Source organism: Fundulus heteroclitus, unplaced genomic scaffold, assembly GCF_011125445.2.
Source record: "Fundulus heteroclitus isolate FHET01 unplaced genomic scaffold, MU-UCD_Fhet_4.1 scaffold_73, whole genome shotgun sequence".
In the NCBI taxonomy this organism is placed as follows: Eukaryota; Metazoa; Chordata; class Actinopteri; order Cyprinodontiformes; family Fundulidae; genus Fundulus; species Fundulus heteroclitus.
Genome location: NW_023397175.1, coordinates 675,791 through 697,818, shown reverse-complemented (window position 1 = coordinate 697,818; position 22,028 = coordinate 675,791). Strand labels below are relative to the sequence as shown.

The window sequence follows — 22,028 nt, the reverse complement described above, 5'->3', positions numbered from 1 at the left end:
ACAATATTCTGTGGAATCATTTTAATTTGTTGAGGGGGGGGGGTTAACCAATGAGCAGCAGTCGGTTTTTATAGCAATAAGTTGCTAATGCTAAGCTACCTGCAGAATATCCGTTGCTCTATATGTATAAATATGTGAAGGTGGTGAAGGTAAAGATGTTTTTAGCTGTACAATTTACGGCAATTGCTTTGTTTTATGCCTCGTAAAAGAATTCACACACCTTCAACCTCTCATTTTGTCACAATACAACAATGATCTCTGACATTAAATCAGACTTATGTTTTCCTGTTTGAGTTCAGCTAGTGTCATGGTTTTGAGGTGTTTAGCCCACATGCAGAAACACTCGGGAGATCAAGCCAAGGTTTAGCGGGTTTTATTTAGAACAGTCAAATGGGAAACTGCGGGAGGCAGGGGGGCTGAAGCGTGAAGGGTGGGCAGGGTCTGGCAGACGAAGGCTCGGAGGAGTCCTGGGCCAGCTGCCAGTTGGGGATCGGTGGGGAAGAATCGGCGGGATAAGTCGTTGGGACCTTGAGCACGGGAAGCGCTGTGGAACGGGATCCGAAGCTTGAGGCAACCACTCTAGGTTAACACTCTGGCTGGAGCTGCTCTGGTGGCGTCAGGCCAACTCACAGGAGTGACTGGGGAGACGTCGGCCTGCCTCATCAGGGAAAAACAGCCCCCCCCCCCCCCCCCCCCCCCAATAAGCCTGGGCTCTGGTCTGGACAGGGAAGAGGAGGTGACCCGGTTCGGGATGGGCACAGAAGGCAGAGCTGGTTGACCCCCGCTCCCTGGGGCAAGCTTTCGCCCTGAACGCGACCACCTCCTAATTCGGCTTTTCTGTACAGGAACTCCCGGGATAGAAATCGTAGGGCTATGAGTTAATCTAGGGAGTGGGGGTCCTCAAGGCGAGCCAGTTCGTCCTTGAGGGGCTCATCCAACGTCTGGAAGAAGGCTGCCTTGAGGGCACGGGGCTTCCAACCTGCAGCGGCAGCCATCTTACGAAACTCGATGGCAGAATCTCCGATGGGACGACTGCATTGTTTCAACTCCCAAAGGCGGCGAGATTGTTCGGCAGGGTCGGAAGTGGTTGCAAAAACTGTTTTAAATTCCTTCACAAATTGAATGTATGACCGAACTTTTGGCAATCTGGGAATCGGGCCTCAGCCCATCTGAGGGCCTTCCTGGTCAGGAGCCCGAGAACGAAGGAGATTTTGGCATCGTCGTGCGGGAAAGCGTGGGGAGAACATTTGGAGACTAGGGAACATTGAAACAAGAAGCCGCCGCAGTCTCCATCCTCCCTGGGAGTACCTCTCCGGGCTGGGGGTGGCGGCATCGCGAGCGTGGGAACTGGGCGTGGAGATCATGGGACTAGGAGTGTTATCGGGAGCAGGTGCCGGAGGAACCAGCAGAGGGCTCTGGAGCATGTGGGTCAAGTGGCTTAGCTGGTCACACAGCCTCCGTATCTCCTTGCAGAGCGCACATAGCTAAACCCAGACCGTGGAGCTGCTCCTGCTGGTCAAAGAGCGCTCTTCTGAGTGCGATAAGCTGTCGTCGAACTAAACGAAGGTGAAAACGTCTGGGTGTCTCTGCTGGATCTTGTGGGCCAGAGTGTTCTGTCATGGTTTTGAGGTGTTTAGCCCACATGGAGAAACACTCGGGAGAACAAGCCAAGGTTTAGCGGGTATCAGCTCAACACTCTGGCGGTGTTGAGCTGGCAACCATCCACTTAAATACTCCCACCCAGCGCTGCTTAACGCCGAACACCTGCCGCTCTGCGCCCCCCTGCTTGTTAATAGCCACCTGCAGGAAGAGAGGGAGAAAAAGGGACAGAACCCTGACAGCTAGGAAAAGCTTTTTTTTTCTATTTTGTTAAAAGCCATAATACTGAGAAAGGTAATTATTACTTATGTGTCATACAACATTTTGAATTTTACTGTTATTTGTTAGCACAACGCTAGATGTACTTTAAGGCCACACCCAAAACATGTTCCTTTTATGGTTTTGATTTAAAAATCTAAAGAAAACCATCAGGATATCAGGACGAGAATGTTGGACCTTCAAAAATCTGGTCCATCATTGTGTCCAATGTCCAGGTACCTGAAAGTTCCACATCCATCTGGTTCAACTGTTATCTGCAAATATACCCAGCATGGTACTGTCCAGCCATTATACTGTTCAGGAAGATAATGGGTTCTGTAAACCAGAGATGAAGGGTTTTTGGTAATAACGAGTGAATCAGACCCCAGCAAAAAGCTAAAAACCTTGTGAAGATGCTGCTGAAGCTAATAAGACGGCGTCATTATCCATGGAAAAAACAAGTCCTATACCATAATGGACTGAAAGGCCGCTCAGAGAGGAAGAAGCCATCACTCCAAAAGCAATACAAAAAGCCAGTTTTAAATTCAATCAAAGCAAAAGACCTTAAGCTTTGGAGACATGTCCTGTGGTCTGGTGAAACTGAAACTGAAATAAATGAAAATGATGACCATCATTACATTTCGAGGAAAATGTAGGAAGCTTACAACCCTGGGAACATCTCAAGATATTAGCCAGAAAGTTAAAGCTTGGAAACAATTGGTTCCAAACCCATAGTGTAGCAGGAAGTTATTTACAAAGTGTCTTAAGGATAATAAAGTTAACGTTTTGGAGTTACCATCACAAAGTCCTGATCCCAGGTGCGGAGAACATTAGTGGGTAGAACTGAAAAGAGAGCCTACAAACTTAACCCACAAGTTTGTGTGAAGGAATGGGCCAAAGTTCCAGCAAACTATTGTGAGAAACTTGTGGAAGAATACACCCAATGTTTGAGCTAAGTCAAACTCAGCTTTTAAAGCAAAAAAAACCCCTCTTTCCAGACTAAAAATACACGTTTAATGTGGCAACACAAAGAATGAACATCGCCTGTGGGTGGAAATGGAGTAAAACCTCTGAATTACATAGAAGCATATATCCAATTTTCTAATAAATTCTTTCCCTCATTAGCCCAGCATTAGCAACTAAAAATAAGTTTTGTATTCCTAACTGAAGTTAACTCAGAAAAAGAGAATGACAAACAAAACCTATGATTTTTTATATACAATGATGGTAATCTAAGGTTTTGGCTTTGTGTCTGCCAGCTTTCAACATACAGACCTCTGCATTTTTGCTCTGTTATTTTAAAAAACAGCCCAAGATCAAGATTTTTAGGGTGCTGGCTGCATATGTTGTTGTTCATACAAAGGTTCATGCTGGTCCTATCTGATCACAGCTGCTGCCTCCGATTGTTTATTGTCTTCTCTAGATGACTTATGGCATTAAGTGGATGTCCATTACTTGGTATATTGACAGTTTTCTTTTATTTTGAATGACAGATTGAACACTGTTTCTTGTTGTAAACATAATCTTAAACACCTGTAGTAAATATTCAGATTCATGTCCGATCACTGGTTGTTTAGTAACGAATGGCCACAATGGCATGATAATCTAGGTGACAAAACGCAGGCATAGACACAGATAGATAAGGTTGGTCATAAAGTTGAACTTTTTTTTTTTCTTTTTACAAGCAGAGACTGAGGCTAAAACTGTCTGCTACTTGAATCATGAGAAATATGATGAGATGCTGAACTCTGTGAGAGTAGGTGTGTGGGCTCTGACATCTGAAAATACAGGTTAGGTTTGGTAGAAATAATTGAGAAAACTATATAGTTTGATCAGAGCTGACAGGATAAGTTCCTCTCTGATCTGGTGGAGTGTGGCTGAAACAGGGCAGTTTCCATAGCGGAGGGTGATTCCAGATGATGAACAGCTGGGGGCTGCCCACTGTACATCAGGAACTAACCCGACAGCAATAACAAAACTAAATGCAACCAAAAATAACCATTAATCATCATGGATGATGTGTGTGAGAATGTGCTATTCTTATTTATTAGTTGTTTTTTTTATCAGTTATTTGTTATTTATTTCTTATATTGTGTGTAAATTGTGGGACAGTGATTTTTTTTAAACATATGCACGGATTGATGGCACTTTTTAAATTTCGTTGTTCTTGTGACAATGACAACAAAGATTCATTAATTAATTTATACGAGGAGAGGTTGAGAAGAGGAGGAGGAAAATCCAGCTGGCAGGAGAAGATAATTTCCTTCCTTTATATGATGGGTTCAAACCATTGCGCCGTTTCAACTGAAAAGGGATTTTCTCAGTGCAAAACTTTCAATTCAATTTTATTTATTTAATAATATATTATAAGTAAGAAACCAATGGCCAAACAAGTCTGATTCAAAGCCCATATCCTGTTACTTGTTGACAAAACAAAATGAATCCACAACTGGCATATGTCTTCTTCCTTTGGTCCATTCTCATTCACAAAAAGTGCATTTAAATAGGAATGGTGTTTAAAGTGAAACACAACAACAACAACAACACGCAGGTTTTAAATGTGGCGGGTGAATGAGAATGCTGCAAGGTAGGAGCTACCAATCATTGATGCATTTAATTCCACCTCTCAACAATCTGAAAGTCATACCTCCAGTGTTACCCCCAGACCAGGACCTTTTATGTGTGGACCCAGGAAATCTTGTTTTAGCCAAGTTTTAGCTATTGCACTTAAGATCTCAGGTTTAGCTCCAGAAAACTTTGGTATTTAGAGGAATTTCTGGCTCAGTTAGCAAGAGGTGAAGATCCTGGTCCTGTACATCTCAAACAAGGCCTGCTCATTAGACCTCCATGTTGTGCTACTTCATCATTCTTGGTGAAAAAGCTTCCTTTGTTTTTTTATTTGTTTTTTTTTTTTTTTCATTAACTTCACCATTTACGATGGAAAATAAGGCCTGGGGAGCCTGGGGAGTCTGGGATGAAGCTCTTTGGTGTTTTGCAGTTTTCTCTGAGCCTTGGGTCGTCTGACCTTGGGGTGAATTTCCTGAGATGTCTACTCTTGGCAAGGTTTCTAACTGTCCTAAATGTTTCCAGCCTGCCAACAATCTTTTTTTCAGTGTAGAATGATGGACTTTAATTTTTTTGGAACATGATCTTATTACCCTTTCAAGATTGATGGACAGCAGCAATAGTTTCCCAAAGGTCATTGTGGACTTCTTTCCTTTTTGGCATTGTGTTGGCACATACCTGCATGCATCCTTTGATGGAGGTGGTCATCCTTGGTTATGATCAATTAATCAACTGTCTCAGAATAGCAGCACCTGTGTGCCGCAGTACCAACCCCCAGGAATTGTACACAAGTAGCTAGGGTGTACTTCGTTTTTCCCTGTGTTGTATTAACCATCTTGAAAACCTTATTTTTAGCAGGCTATTTTTAACCCATCTGAAAAATTCCAAGAGCAGTTTTGTTAAATATCTTTTATGTATTTTTTTTTTTGTTGTATGTTGCGTCTGTGGGATAATTCAGACATATTTTTCTTTTCAGCTTTTAAGTTAAAGACTTCTTACAAAAGCACATACAAGGACTGGAAAAAAGGGACTCCATTGGAGTGAAATTCTCATTGAAAAAGTTACCAGTTTGTGTGTCTGTGAGAAAAGAAATCAGTGCTTTGATGCTACTTTACATTCGGTTCAATCGATATTTGAAGAGCTAAGTCGCAGAGCTGATGCCGCTTTGTGGTATCAGTCCATTAGCAATGTGTTCAACCATGACTTGATGGAGTCTTACTGTTTGTTTGAGTTTTTACAACGTAACAGCCTTGATTCACACCATCAGGACATGACTTTAATCTAAAATCTGCACGCACTTCAATCACTACAATCACTAACAACACAACATGATATTGAATAAAATATTCCCAGTTAATCTTTAGCTATTAAGCAAGGTCTGCGATCTTCTCAGATGTAAGACTTTTAACAAAGAGGAACACTTTTTATTCAAAATAAGCTCAGATGGAAATTCATCCTCAGAATTGATTGTCCCAGCTAGGAAAGTCAGTTTGCAACAGGTCCTCCAGAAACACAGACATAGTCAATGTCCCACACAATAAACATTACTATTCACCAAAAATTAAAACGAAATCAGATGACAAGTACTTATTTATAAAAGCTAGAACAAAAAAATATCTGCTGTTTTTCCTTTTTGTCACACAGATCATGAAACAAATGTTGATATTAAACAAGGACAAGCTGAGTAGATGAGCACAGCAAGTGATTATTTAATTTAATTAATGGAAAAAAAGCTATCCAATCTTACTGGCCTGATGAAGAAGTAATTACCTCCTTTTTAAATCATGAATTAACCGTGATTTAACGCATTTTCTGAGAGACAATTACCAGACACATCCAGGTTTGATAACTATTAGACATGTAGAATCAGGAAAATAATACAATAGAACGAGTAGGCCATAAAAGATCCCAGAACAACACTGAGGCAACAACAGTGCCCCAATGGAAAGTTGGCAAAGCCAGAACCTTTATCAGCACAAAAGAACACAAAGTCTCACGTTTACCAACAAACATAATGAAGGTTCTGAAGAAGCCTAGTCAAAGGCTGTGCTTATATCTGATTAAGATGCTGTGGCATGACCTTAAATAAATGTATGTGACTAAATTAGTGATTTTTTTTTTCATAGGGCCAAGTTAGTTTTGAAAGCTTTTTCCTTAATAAATATCATCATTTAAATTGTTTTAGCATTTTCTCACTTTCTTTTTCATAGCACCTGCTGTGTTGGTTTGTTTGTTGCTTTTCTTCAAACATGGATCTCCATATTATGACCAAATCACACTGTCCCATAAGCGTTATATTTCTTTCAGGTGCAACTTAAACCAGAGTCCTGCTGTGATATTCTGTCAAAGAACAAAGGGCCCTTTCCTGGCAATCCTTTCAAATAAACTAGAATCTTTCAGTCTTTTCTAAATACACTGCAATAAATATTTAAAAACGAGCCCTTGATAAACACTGAACAGAAAATATGCAATAATATCATGATTTCAGATTTACCGTTTATTAGCTCAAATATAAAACGGCATACATGCTTTAAAAATATTAACATCAGCTCTTCTCTGACAGCATGGTGGGAGTTTCTTAAAATGACAAAGTCATCACTTATCCCATGCAGTCGTACACCCATCTGGAATAATCCTGACATCCTACAAAATAATATGATAAACTTTCCGTACTGGAAGAATAAAGGCATCACACCTGGAAAATGACGGAACCGAGTTTATCACTTTTGCTCGACTAAATATGCAATATGGCATCAATAAAAATAAATTCTTAGAATATGAACAAATTAAATCTATAAATAGACATAAAATTATGCATTTTAAAGGTGGTTTACAAATTCTAACTAATTTATTAGAGTTTCTAGAGTTAAACCCCCAAAACTACTGTCTAAATCATACAGGACACTGACTAAGCTAGACGACTCAATATCTTTTCCTACTATGAAATGGGAGGAGGATTTATCAGTCAGTTTTGAAAAAAAAACATCTGGGCTCAGATATGTCCAAGAACTTTCAAAATGACTAGAAACTCCAATTTACAACTAATACAATACAAAATTGTTCATAGAAGATCATAGTGAAAGCTGAGCCGGCTGAACATCAGTAGGTAAACTGTGGTCGTATATTATGTGCTCTATGATTTGCATTAAGCATAAATCCTGTTAAAGCATTTTGATCTGTTCTAATAAGTGATAAACTTTACCTGCTGGCATCATTGATTTTTATTCAGGTATAATTATGTTCCAAAGCCCTGAGCTGGCTCTTATCAGTGTTTGTACAGCCATTTTCTTGTATTCAAGGCATTTTTATCCCATGGCGATACAGGCCATCATGACATAATATACTTATCTCTAATCTGTTCTTCAGTAGCACGTCTTGGACTGCTGTTCACTTAAAAAAAAAAAACTAACTTGCTAAAATGTGTGTCTGTTTTGGCCCTGCTAGCAGAGGAGCACTAATCAAGTCAGGAAATCCTTTCATTTATATTTCACATTAGATGGGAGTCAGTGCTGGTCAGCATGAGATTTAATAATTCAGCTGGTCTGACTTTCTGTGGCACATAGTGCTACTGGAGTGGGATGGTAATTAATCAACACTTTTGGATAGGAGCAGTCAGGCATATCACTTTCTACAGCCTAGCCTTTTAAAATATGCAAAATACATACTTAAAATGGCCTGATACCTCAGGCAGGGATAATGTCAAACACTACAGCAGAAAATAGAATGAATTCAAGATTCTTTATTGTCACCGCATGTTACTGTGGTTAAATTATTTTCAGGACATACTCCAGCTTAGAGTACACACAAAAAACAACAGAAAATAAACGTGTGTACAGTTTTGTTTTTTTTCACATTAGAGAGTGCAAAAGATAAAGGATAAGATGCTCGTAGCAGAATACAAGGGTTTTTATATCAGTCCCTTCTCAAGTGATATGAGCCATGTTACCTAGATTAGTCCGTCGTTCATGAATCATAAGTAATGAGGTAATAAGGTGCTTTTGTGCAATGATTTTGAGGCTACATTTACAGAAATGTGCAATTGACATTCCTGAGTAAAGAGTGTGCAAATAGACAACGGTAGTACAGTGACTGTAACATTTGAAAGATTTTAACATATATAATGTTGGATGGATTGCTTTTGCAGTTGCTGACCCGAGACTCTGGAACAAGTTACCCCTGGATATTACTCTTTTTAGGTCCAAACTAAAGACATTGTTCAGGCTGGCTTTTAATACGTAGCAGTGGTGTGACAATTTAATTCTTTTGTTTCTTTGTAACCTTTTTAATTTAATTGTTTTCTATGTTCTCTCTTCCTATTGTATGTTGTAGTGATGTGAGTGCTCCTCTCCCCCCTCCTTTCCCTCGGAGCAGGTGCTTTTATCACCGTTCACTATTCAAAACGTGAATCACTACGTTTAATGTCCTCACATCGGTAGCAACGTGTGCCAGTTAAAGTCAATAGGAGAGTTACTAGCTGTATTTCATGCTCTTTCGTTTTTAACACCATAGAATCAGTGGCGCTTCGGTGGGCTGCTGCCTCGCGCTTTATTCAGGTGCGCACTTTTAAGGGTAATTTTAAAGAACTTGTAACATCAGGGGCTTCATCTCAGACCTGTCAGTACCCCTGTTCCCGTTATAGGAGCCCTTTACAGTAGGTATTTAGTTATGCATTTTCCCCGCAGCGCAACAACGGGGGTAAAATCCGCCCACTGCACCGCCGCACTGACGAGAGCAATAGAAATTTGTCTGGTCAGCACGGCGACTGACTGAGAAACCTGTCGCTGTGAAAGGTGATGATAATTTTATAAACTGTAACAGTCTAGAAGTGCATTGAGCTGAAAACAGTGAGACACCAGCAGCTGGATCATGCATAAAGACGCAGCGTGAACCTCTGTGTGCTTCAATGTTGCTGCTGAGGGGAAATTGTTGACCTTAACCCCCCCTCCTCCCCAAAATTAGCATAATCTCACTCTTAACTTGAGTGAGAATATGCTTTGACTTGATCAAAGTTGAGAGGTCTGATTATTACACACCATGCCATATCACATGACACTACTATTGTGGTAATAATTACACACAGAGAATACATTCAAACAATATTTTATTATACACATATGTGTATACACAATGACAATGACAAATTATGTAGACAAATGATTTCGTCCTACACCTTTTGTGAAGTCATTCCCAAGAGCCATAATAGACAAAAAATCAATGCATCACACGTGTTAAGATACAGCTGGCTGTGATTATACACCTGGCCAGTAGGTGGTTCTGTGTGCACATGAAGCTCCAAGAGATGAACCCTTTCTAGAACCAGTTGGCTCAAGTGGTTCAATGCCTCATGAGGCTTCATCTCACCATCACATAATATGTTGTAATTTTCTTAATTTTCTTAAGCACTTTGGACACCTGCTAGTTGTTGTAAAGTGCTATATAAATATATTTTGATTGATTTAAACATCATGGATAAACTCTTTTTTTTAATCTTTTATCATGGATAAACTCTAAGCAGGGGTCTATCCCCCTCTGGCAATAACAGTGGATCTCTCTCTCTCTCTCTCTCTATATATATATATATATATATATATATATATATATATATATATATATATATATATATATATATATATATATAGAGAGAGAGAGAGAGAGAGAGAGAGAGAGAGAGAGAGAGAGAGAGAGAGAGAGAGAGAGAGAGAGAGAGAGAGAGAGAGAGAGAGAGAGAGAGAGAGAGAGAGAGAGAGAGAGAGAGAGATAGATAGATAGATAGATAGATAGATAGATAGATAGATAGATAGATAGATAGATAGATAGATAGATAGATAGATAGATGTGTGTTTGTTGGACCACAGTCTCCCATCAGGGGGAAAGAAATAGTTTCTTTCTGGGAAAGTTTAAGTTTATAAGATTTAATGCTTCTGAAGGGATAGGGGCAAAAGTGAATTGCCTGGGTGAGTAGAATCTGTGTAGATGCATCTGGCCTTTCTTTGGACTTGTTCTGCATAAACTGAGTCCAAATCCTACAGACAGAATCACACAATCCCCTGCGCTGTTCGCACAACCCGTGCTAGCTCCTTCCTCTCCTGGGCTGTGCAGCTCCAATACCATGCAGTTTTGCTTAGACTTAACACACTTTCTATGGTAGCTCTGTAGAAGTGTTTTAGCAGTTTAGGGGAAAGTTCAGTCTGTTTCAGTTTAATGAGGAAGAAAATGCATTGTTGGGCCCTCTTTAACCGGTGGGAGGTGTTCATCTTCCAGGAGAGGTCTGATGAGATGTAGGTGCCCAGGAACCTAATGCTGTCCACACGCTCCACCACTTCCCCTGTATGTAGAGAGGAGTGTGTTCAGTCTTCCTGGACCTCCTGTAATCTGTTACTACTTCCTTGGTCTTATTGGTGTTCAGGATCAGATTATTCCTGGAGCACCACTGTATCATATTTCTGACGTCATCTCTGTAGTGGGTCTCAACACTGTTGAAGATGAGACACACCATAGCGTGTTGTCCTCAAACTTCACCACTGTGTTTTTGGGGTGGACAGCAAAGAAGTCCTGGGTGAAGAGGATGAAGAGAGCAGGGCTGAGGACACAACCCTGCGGAATACCTGTGTTGAGGATCAGTGGAGGAGATGTGTTTCCCTATCCTCACCAACTGGGGTCTGTTGGTAAGGAAGTCAGTGATCCAGATTCAGAGAGAAGTGGATAATCCCATGTTGTGGAGCTTCTGAACCAGCATGTTCGAGAGCATGGTGTTACAGACTGAGCTGAAGTCCATGAAGAGCATCCTAACATAGGTGTTGGGCTGCTGCAGATGAATCAGAGCCAAGTCCAGTGCTAACGAGACAGTGTCGTCTGTGGAGCGATTCTACCTATAGGCAAACTGCAGGCTGTCTAGGCCAGCAGGTATGGCGTCCTTGAAGCGCTTCACGACGATGGAGGTCACTCGTCTGCAGGACGAGAGGCTGAAGGTGCACCTCTGGCTGAAGAAGATGTTCAGTCTCCCTGCTGCTTGGAGAGTTGAAGCATGCAGAGAAGCTGTTTAAGGTGTTTACTGTGCTGTCCATCCATGGTTTCTGGTTAGGAAACACTGGTCAGGAAGCACAGATGATGTTTAACTTTCTAAGTCAGCGTCTTCTTTTAACACTTCCCAGTCTGTGTTTTCAAAACAGTCTTGTCTTGTTGAGCAGGTCTCCTCCATCCTAACCTGTATGTTTTTTATTACAGGTCTGGTTCTGCTGATCAGTGGACTATAGGCTTGTATCAGCTCCACACAGATGTGATCTGATGATCCTAAGTGTGGAGCTGCAGCAGCTTTATATACTCTTGAGATGTTGCAGTAAACTTGATCTAATATATCATTGTCTCTGTTCAGGAATTTAATGCATTTATGGAATTTTCAACATGATTAAAGTCACCAGCAACGATCACTGCAGTCTCAGGGTTTTTGTTCATTTGGTCGGTAACAAACCCCTTCCCTGAAAAACGTGTGCAGTTCCAGCTGCACCGCGGCATCGGGACATTGCTGTTTAACCACGTTTCTCTGAAAATTGCTACACAGATGTTCATCTTGTGTGTGGCAAGATTGGGAAGGTTTTTAGCTGGTTTGGCCTGGAAACTAACAGTGAGATACAGCAACCTGTAGCACTGTGTCTTGACTCAAAAGTCAAGCATAAGCATACACGCTGATAAACATGAGAACTGGGGCCCGTTCTTCGTATGTTGCTTCACAATAAAATGGCCTGAACAAATGTTCTTACTGAATATGATAAAAATAAAAAGCAAACGATCATACAAATAACTTAAATATTTTCTATTTCTGGCTCTAACACCACTTTTTCCTCTGTAAAAGCCACTGTTAAATGATGTGTTTGTCTGTTTATAACAGCCACTAAGAAAAAATTCTCTACAATTACACTGTCGCGCTGCTTTAAAGGATCCTGTCTATTGCACAATACGCGATTAATTCGAAAGCTCAAAAATTATTCTTGCACCTTCCGCAATAGGTTGCTGTCGTAAAAATGGACGAGACAAGACAGACTTCCCTATCTCCTCCCCTTACAAAGCTGCAATCTAATCCTGTTTACATGAAATAAGCCTGCTCGCGAGCTTGAGTTAAATGCTGACGTTTCAAACAGAAATAAATATCGCTGCTTCATTTTCGCTCTGGTTTGCTTCGTTGTCACTTCTTGTAACTGGTAATAAGACTGAATATCCATCCCGCACTACCGACACCGACGGTGACCACAGCCGAGCCGTGGCGTTTCTGAAGGCTAATAATGTATGACCCAGCAACCTGCCCCTCTCCAGCTGTAATTGGCTAGTGTGTTGCCTTCAGTCGTTGATTTGATTGGTTGAATTGTATGATTGACACATCAAAGATAGTACTAATAGATCGATGGCCACTCCTAGGTTAAAAAAAAAAGACAACTTCCAGTCCAGGGCAGGCACAGCTGGCTCAGCGGGAGGGCACGGACCCCCAATGCCCGCCCAATGCCGCCGGGTCTGCCTAAACCAGGGACAACTGGACTGTTGGTCAGTGGTCCAAATTCCTCTTTTTCTATGGTGCGATGTAATCTGCTAGTGTAGGTCCACTTGGTTTTCTGCAGTCCACAGTCACCATGCTGTTACTGGGCTTGATTGGCCAGCAAACTCGCCTGACCTAAACCCCATAGACAGTCTATGGAGTATTGTCATGAGGAAGATGTGTCACATTGAAACAATGTAGCATCTCATTTGTTAATGTTTTGGAATGGATTGACTGAATTTTTGTTCTGTTTTCCCTTCCAGGACATTCGGTCACATTGGAGTTTATGTGTTGGGAGGTTTCGAGACATTCCTCTGGACAGGAGTAATACAACAACTTCTGATCACCGCACAAGCTCTGAAGATGGGGAGCTTTGAGGAAGCTACTGTGTTCAGCTGGGGCTCCTGCAATCAGCTCACAGTCTGAAGAGAAGCACAAAGCGAACTGGAGGAGGGTGGTGGAGTCGCTGAGGATCTAGAAGTACAACCTACCAGAATCTGGTTATGCACAGAGAGAGCATGTCAGTTCTTGTAGGCCCTTTATGGATGTCTTACTCCAAGGCCAAGGCCAGTGTCTTGCTGTGGATGGGGCTGGTGTCCATCTGTGTAGCTGCTGTTCAAGCCCAGCAGCATCCTATGGCCACCACCAATTATGGGAAATTGCGTGGAGTGAAGGTTACCTTACCCAATGAGATCCTGGGACCGGTGGAGCAGTACTTGGGGATCCCCTATGCACTGGCTCCAACAGGCGAACGAAGGTTCCAACCACCAGAACCACCTATGTCTTGGCCGGGAATTAGAAATGCTACTCACTTTGCTCCAGTTTGTCCTCAGTTCTTAGAGGACCGCTTCTTACTCAACGATATGCTCCCTGTGTGGTTCACCGCCAACTTGGATACAGTAGTAAGCTATGTTCAGGAGCAGAGTGAAGACTGTCTCTACATGAACATCTATGTCCCAACAGAGGACGGTAGGTCATCTGGTCTCCTCTTTTTATGCTTGTTCTGCTGTTTCATTTGTTAGTTTCTAAGCAGTGGTTTATTTTGTTTGTCGAACGTTAAGGATGCTCCGATCAGGATTTTTGGGGCCGATCACCGATTGCTGAAAGCAGTATTGGTTGATACCGATATCCGATCACGGGTCACCGATCACTGGGTCTATCTGAAGCCTTCTATTTATCATGTCATATATTCAATTTTAATAGTCTTAACAAAAATGTATATGTATTAAAATTAACAGAAGATAATGTATTGTGAATTGTCAACTGTATACTTTTAATGACAGGAAACGTTCAACATTTTACTTCCTTAGAAACATCTTAAACAGCTTAGAGCTTAACAAATAAGCCTTATTTCTAAATAAGATACAAAAAGTCTGTCATTGTTAATTTACACATACTTAAAGTGTACTTAAATTTAAAGTGTAGAGCAAAGAAAACAAAATCAAATATTTTGGGATGCCATGATAAAAAGGCATAAGGTATGTATTTTAGGCTTGTCCTGCGGTAATTAACTGAAAATAGAAGCCATGACGGAACAGTCACACATCTTTAGATAATATATCAGTAATTGTTTGGCTTTTTGTCCTAGCTCAAAATCTAAAATGTCCTTTTAATCACTGCAGACATTTTTCAGTAGTAATAAAGTTTTGTAAATTTCAAATAAGTGCTAACTTTAAATGTTCTTTTAGCTCATTTAAATCTACATACATTTAAAGTGCATAGCATGGAAATCATGAGTCAATGAGAAAGAAAGAAGAGGAATAGAGATTAGTAAAGCCATTTCTCTTAAAGCTTACTTGTTAAGCATCAATGGCAGATTTTTCCTCTTCACATCTACAATATTCCCTGCTGTGCTAAGAAGTCGCTCACTATCTACACTTGTGCATGGAGCACAGAGGTAGACTTGTGCTGCTTGTGCGAGAGCGGGGAAACAACTTTTATTGTCTCGCCAAAAAACAAGCGGCTGTCCGCTCCGGGGGATGACTGGCTCTGATAGGTAGAGGTTCATCTGCGATGATGTTGAGCTGCTGATGTCACCGCCCCCATGTTCCCCGTCTTTATCCAACAACTCAGCATACATAGCGTGTAAGGAGCCAGCTTGTGGTACTTTCTCTGGGGGCTCGGTGCCAGTCGCTTCCAAACTTGCCTCACCATTTTGCTGCTCCTGTCCAGTAGCGCAACAAGAAGTGCGACAGCCTTTACCTGCAGCAGCAAGAGTAGCTTGGCTTGTGGTTGTTTTCATCATCGCTCTGTTAGTACGTCATATGCTTCGTTAATCTGATTGGTTTATTTGGCCCGTCTATCACCAACATAGGCCAATGAGCTAACCAGTATTTTCGCCCCTTCCCAAAATTACTTCAACGGAAAGTTTCCAGATGGATATGCGGAGCAAATCCATCTGGGAGAGTCACGAGAGCGAAGTGCTCTGTTAGGAACATACGGGGTAATCAGAGCTCTCATATATGAAGGAGCTTGATTATTAAGGGCTTTATACAATAGAAGAAGAATTTTAAATTCTATTCTTGATTTAACAGGAAGCCAATGAAGGGAAGCTAAAATTGGAGAAATATGATCCCTCTTGTTGATTTTCATCATAACTCTTGATGCAGCATTTTGGATCAACTGAAGACTTTGAACTGCATTTTGTGGACTTCCTGATAGTAAAGAATTACAATAGTCCAGCCTTGAAGTAACAAATGCATGGACTCGTTTTTCAGCATCACCCCTGGACAGAATGTTTCTAATTTTGGCGATATTCCTGAGGTGAAAAAAGGAAACTCTGGGAACCTGTTTAATATGGGATTTAAATGACATGTCTTGGTCGAAAACAACACCAAGATTTTTTACTTTATTACCAGAGTGACTGATTAAGAAGTTTATTTTTTGAGGACTCTGGTCCAAAGATTACAACTTCTGTCTTGTCACAATTTAAGTGCAGGAAATTTAAAGTCATCCAGCTTTTGATGTCATCAAGACATGACTGCAGTCGAAGTAACTGATTGGATTCATCAGGATTTATGGATAAATATAGATGAGTGTCATCAGCATAACAGTGGAAATTAATCCCATGCTATCTGATAACTTTGCCAATCAGAAGCATATATATAGCAAAGAGAATTGGTCCAAGGACTGAACCCTGTGGTACTCCACAGGTGACTAACATGAACAAACTGGAATCTGTCCGACAGATAAGATTTAAACCAGCCTAATGCTTTCCACTTAATCAGTATGCTCAAGTCTTTGTAGGAGAATATTGTGAACAACTGTGTCAAATGCAGCACTGAGATACATCATCATTCTGCAATGCACTTAAGTGTTAGGTAAAAGTCCTATTTTTGGAGTAGTTTTTTTTTTAATAGAAGGTTTCTCACAGTCATTTCATCAGTGTAAAAGATCACTAAGATTACTTTAACAGTTGCTCATGCATTTATCTCTGTTGCCAATGGGTCATTCAACCATCCCTTGGGCTATTATTTGCATGCTGTCGATTCTACTGACTTAGACAAATTAGCAGTACTTGACACGTTGGAAAAGAGAAGAGAAGTGTCCTAATTATTTAAATTAAAACATTCATTGAGGTTATTGGAAAATGGTTTGATTATAGATCGTCTCAGCTTCATTTTTATATAGCAAAATGTCAATTTAAATAATTAATCACTAGCTATCAAACAATTAACATTGGAACATTTGTGGATCTTATTACTCTAAATCATATGAAGTCTTGTATCCACTTTGTATCACTTGTCCAAGCAACATCAGCCACTCAGGGTATTTTCTGTCAGTTTTATATGTTTGTGTTGGTTGGGGCAATCTGCTATATAGCACATATACCCTGTAGACATATGGATGAGCATAAACTTCATTTAAGTACCCTAGAGTACACAACTACCAAACATTTAAAAGAAAAGCATTTGCCTACAATGCAAATTAGATAGAGTGCTTCTTGTTATCTGCTTGTTTACATGCCCTTTTATGAAAATATTTTTTTTAATACTAAGCTGATAGCTTTATACATTTTAGCTAGGGACCATCAAGAACAACAGTTAAGATTGTATACAACAAGAAACTTGAATAAAATATAGTCAGTTGTGACAAATTTTGTAGAATCAAACAGAAAAAAGATCAAACAACCTATGCCATAAGTAGAACACACATTTCTAGAACACTAGAAAGTGTTCTAGAAAGATCTAAATATACCCTATACCCATCTCTATGCTCCTATGTGGGAAGCTTTAGATTTCAGTTGAACTGAAATGTGTAGAATTTTAAGTAGCAACAATTTTTTTGGCTGTCCCTCCATTAAGTATTTCTTTTTTGACAAATTTTTTTTTATATCTCCTGAAAAAAATCTGACCCATAAGTACACAGTAGTTCACTTATTTAAACAGCTGAAGTCTTATTATCATATTGGCCTGTTGAGAGAAGACCAAAGGTGAGATGATTTGGCTTTGGCTGATTAGCCTTTTAAAAGAATCCAATAGATTGCATCAAGAAATCAATCAATGAAATAGCTGATCAAACATTTTCTCCTTCGAGACTTCCCCGTTTTCGATGTTCTATAGTTAGATTTAATGACTTAACAGCACATATGGAGCCGTTTGCAGCTAGAAGTAAAGCTGTCAGAATGAAGATTAGTATCATAATGCTTAGTCTTTCACAATGCTTCTCTGTGTAAAAAAAAACTCTATCGTTTTGGGTTATGATTTATTCATAAATTATTAACTGGTCTATTGCATTTTTCTGTGGAGCCAGGCAAAAACCTTTTATGTGCCTCCTATGACATCATAGAGATTTAGGTGATGTGTTTACAGTATTTAAAGAATAAGCTCTTAACTTGTTTCACCATGAAAATATTTTAATCTGATCTGAAATTTACCACATTTCACCAATACCCAATGTAATCCATAGAAAAAAAACAAAAACAAAATCATGCTTAATAAATTACATTTAAGATAAGATAAGATAGGCTTTATTGATCGCACAGTGGAGAAAGTCACTTGTCACACATCGGCTTAACAAATAAAAGAAGGTGCCAAAAGGAGGAAAAGGTGCATAAGGTATAAGGTATATACAGTGTGTCCACATATATGCAGTGTATCAAAAAATAAAAAATAAAAGTACAAGGGAAATAAAGCAGATATTTAGGATGATTTATGTACACTCAGGTGACTTGTATACAAATGGAATGACCTACATTAAGTGGTACGAGGTAAAAAACAACAGTGAGGTAGTGAGATAACTGAAGTCGCTTATTTAACAGGATTATTTAACAGTATTATTGCACAGGGTATTGTACAGGTTATTGCACAGTGTATTAAACAGAAGTGCACAGTAGTCATTTCACATTAGTTATTACAGTTATAGTGCAGCAAAGTCTGATAGCAGCAGGGATGAATGACCTGCGGTGGCACTCCTTTTTACAGACAGGGTGTCTAAGTCTGTCACCAAAGGAGCTGCTCAGCTCCTCTACAGTCTGTTCCTCTATTTAATAAAATGAAATGACACAGGGAATATGCATTAAACTCACTACCTGATTCCAAACTCCAAACAAAAAACTCCCAGTAAATGTCTTCATTCATCCCTTCTCTGATTTTATAAAAAATGGTCCAACATCTTGATTGTCTTACCTTTAAACTTTACTGTTACTGACCCTACTATGTCCTCCAAGTAATTTATTGGCTTTTCTTAATGTTGTAGAGCAATTGTTTTAGTAGCTTTAAGATGCTTTTTTTTTTTTCTTCAGCAGTGGAGTATTGAGCAGTGAGTCTACATAGAGACTGGGATGGTTGCAAACATTAATAATTATTTTGCATTAGTCCTTAGCTCTTGGAATACCTTTTGATGAAACTTTTGACTCTATCAGAAATTATCCTGGGGTCTCCAGCTTATGGCTGGTTTATGTTATGTATTATGACCACAATAGTTTTAGATTGAACATTTAGAACGTTTTACTCAGGGCATATCCCAAGAAAAGCAAATAGTTCTAAAATTAAATTCTCTTCAGTTCAAGTCATTCCTTTCATCCAGTTCATTCTGGTACCACCCAGTTAGAATTCAGTTAACAGTATCCAGTGCCATCTGTATGTTTAGCAAGAGTAAGGCTGCAACAGTTCTGATCTTCTACCCATTTAGACATGTTTCTTCCCAAATACCCTGATATTGAGAATAACTTTAATAGACTATCAATTAGGACTAAGCTAGCTAATAATAACCGCAGCTACATGGGATTGCTTTCTAAGTATTGGGAGTGTCCAGCAATTTTCTTGATGTAAAACACTGATTCCCTTTGACATTCCATATATCCAAGACTTGAGGCATTGACTTATTTTTGATTTGTTCTTATGGATTGCTTATGTTGTGACCAATATTTGCTTTGCATTTTATGCAATCTTTAGAATATATCTTGTCACAGAGAAAAACATGTTCTTTGCTTATTTTCTCCGCTGTTTTTCTTTGAGACAGGGTTAGACACAAAGGTCTTCTGTCTAACTGAGCTATAAAGTGCATACTAATACAAACCTCACCATGTGCTTCTTATATTCAATTTCAGATTGTGATGTCATAAAACAAGATGTCTGCCTGGACAGTAATTGCCTGGGCAAGATTAGGATATGATTTGGTCTTGAGTGACAAGAACCACTTGTGGTGCAGTTAGTGTTTCTTTGTTTTAAGAATTTTAAGAGCACTTCAACCATGAGTGATGTATGATTACAATAAAACATGCTCTTTTCTGTTTTCCACTCCCTCTTTTTAACACTTAAGTAATGTGCACACCAAGAGTTCCTTTACTAGTTCAAGTTCCTTATCTGCTCCCCCATTACCCTATATTTAATAGACTTAATATGAGTTCTGGAGAAAATGCAATGTGTTAAAGCTTGAGTTGTTTGGGTCAGGAGAAAATGTTGGCAGGACATTTTTAGGAAAACTCTGGATGGCAAGTGGACACGCAGAAAGGCATTTTAACATGCGTTTCTGGCCGAGATCGTTGACAGCTCTGTGCTAAATTTATTCTAAGCTCTTCAGTACATGGCAGATTAATAAGTGCGGGAAAGGGATAATCTCACCATCCCACGTTGGTGCACAGCAGGGAGCCTTTCTCAAAATGACTTTGGATTTCTGAAGTAAACACAAAGTGAAAAAGGACAGAAAGTTATTTGTTCAAGTAGAGTCTTTGTGCAAGAAATTTGTGCCCCCTGCAAAAATTCTTACTCAAAAGGTTAAATAGAGGCTCTTTTTCTTATTAAAAGATTTGGTAACACTTTATTTGAAGGGGTGTACATAAGACTGACATTACACCGCATAAACATGACATAACACCTGTTATGAACATAAATGACTCTTTATGAATGTTTAGGACTGTTGTCATTTATTGTCATTCGGTAAATTATGACACTATTAAAGCAAAGTTGACATTGTTAAAAATGTCTTTGTTATGACAAGCCCTTGAATTAAAAAACCCACATCAAGCACTTAATGTAACCTAATCCCAAATTAAGACCTTAATTTAACATAATCCCAAATCAAGCCCTAAACTTAACCTTGTCTCTGTTAATGTCAAGTTGTCATAACAAAGACATTTTAAACAATGTCAACGTTGCTTTAATAGTGTCATCATTTACCGAATGACAATTAATGACAACAGTCCTAAACATTCATAAAGAGTCATTTATGTTCATAACAGGTGTTATGTCATGTTTATGACAGTGTAATGTCAGTCTTATGTACACCCCTTCAAATAAAGTGTAACCAAAGATTTAATACATTAAACATTGATAAACATGTTACTTACCAGCTCTTAAAATTGAAGGAACAAAGTTCTAATTGCAATCAGATTTATAACAGCAATTAAATAAAGTATGTTAGTTATCATTTATTTAGCAGGAAACCGACATAAAATTCTTATGTAAAATTATTTCTAGCTGTTTTTCGACTTAATACTGTCAGTTCTTTGAGGATTTTGTTAGCTTTTTTTCTGCAGGGCTCTTTTAAAGCTTTGCCTTTGACTCAGGTTGAAGCCGAACTTTGACTGGGCAACTGACTTTGACTATGCACCGCCCTCACGATTTATTTTTCAGCCATTTTGAGCTGCGTTGTGTGGTATTACTTTCAATTACCAAATTTCTGCCAAATTATCCAAAATATTAACACTATTCGACCATGTTTAAGAGTTAGTATGATATGTTGATGCAGGTATCATGCTGTTATAGTATGATATGTCCACTGTTTGATGTAGCCAATTAAATTAATCTTTTTCTCTACAGAATGACTTTCATAATGTTGAAGATGGGCTTATCATTCAGAAACAATATGGCCACCTGTTTGTCCCACCCACAAAAACCTTGGTGTTTTTGTGGGTGGGACAAGAAGGGCCCAGTTGGGGAGATAGCGAGGGGTATTTTTGCAGGTGCTTTGGCATAACATGCAACACCACACATCAGTAGGGTCCTGACAAGTGGGACTGAGGACTTGGAGTGGTGTTATTTATGTGGGTGTTTGGACCACTTCCTCGTTTGGTGCGCTCCAGCCTGATGGCCTATGGTTCCCAGGATGTATTGTGCTGGCCATGGGCCACAGGGGGCGATGCTGGTCTCTGGCGGGCATCCATTCCTCTTGACCTCTTAGCTCACAAGGTGAGATAGTAATGTCCAGGCGGGGGCGCAGGGGGCGCGCACACCCCCCTTTTGGAGACCAAAAGTATTTTTTTTAAGGAGCCCGGAATTTTAAGCATCCTTCATAGAATTAAGATAAATAGCCAGTACCTGTCATTTAGAACGCACTGTGACGCCGGCGTGGCATAAATTGTCGTCGCAATCACCGATACTGGTTTGATCAAGCCTATAAGATCCAACATTTTACCCTCAGCTGCAACCCTTAAATCATACAGGGGTTCACGCTGCGTCTTTACGCATGATCCAGCTGCTCGATTTTACCCTCGTGCGCTGCACGCGAGGGATAAACAGTGGGCAAAATGCATAAATAAAGACTGTAAAGGGCTCCTTTAGAGGCAAGAGAAGGAATAATTGGGACATTTTGGTAGGAGTGGAAAGACATTAAACGTAGTGATAAGGCTGGCCGCTGATAA

General features: G+C 39.8%; 1 protein-coding gene across 1 annotated transcript in view; it reads left to right on the top strand.

Annotated features, from left to right (window-relative positions):
• The window catches only part of nlgn4xa (neuroligin 4 X-linked a), a 159,568-nt gene that overhangs the window by 17,808 nt on the left and 119,732 nt on the right, over positions 1-22,028 (top strand). Inside the window, exon 2 of the mRNA XM_036134058.1 lies at positions 13,210-13,915. Coding sequence (XP_035989951.1) covers positions 13,450-13,915 — 466 coding nt within the window. The 5' untranslated portion in view covers positions 13,210-13,449. The remainder of the gene's footprint in view (positions 1-13,209; positions 13,916-22,028) is intronic.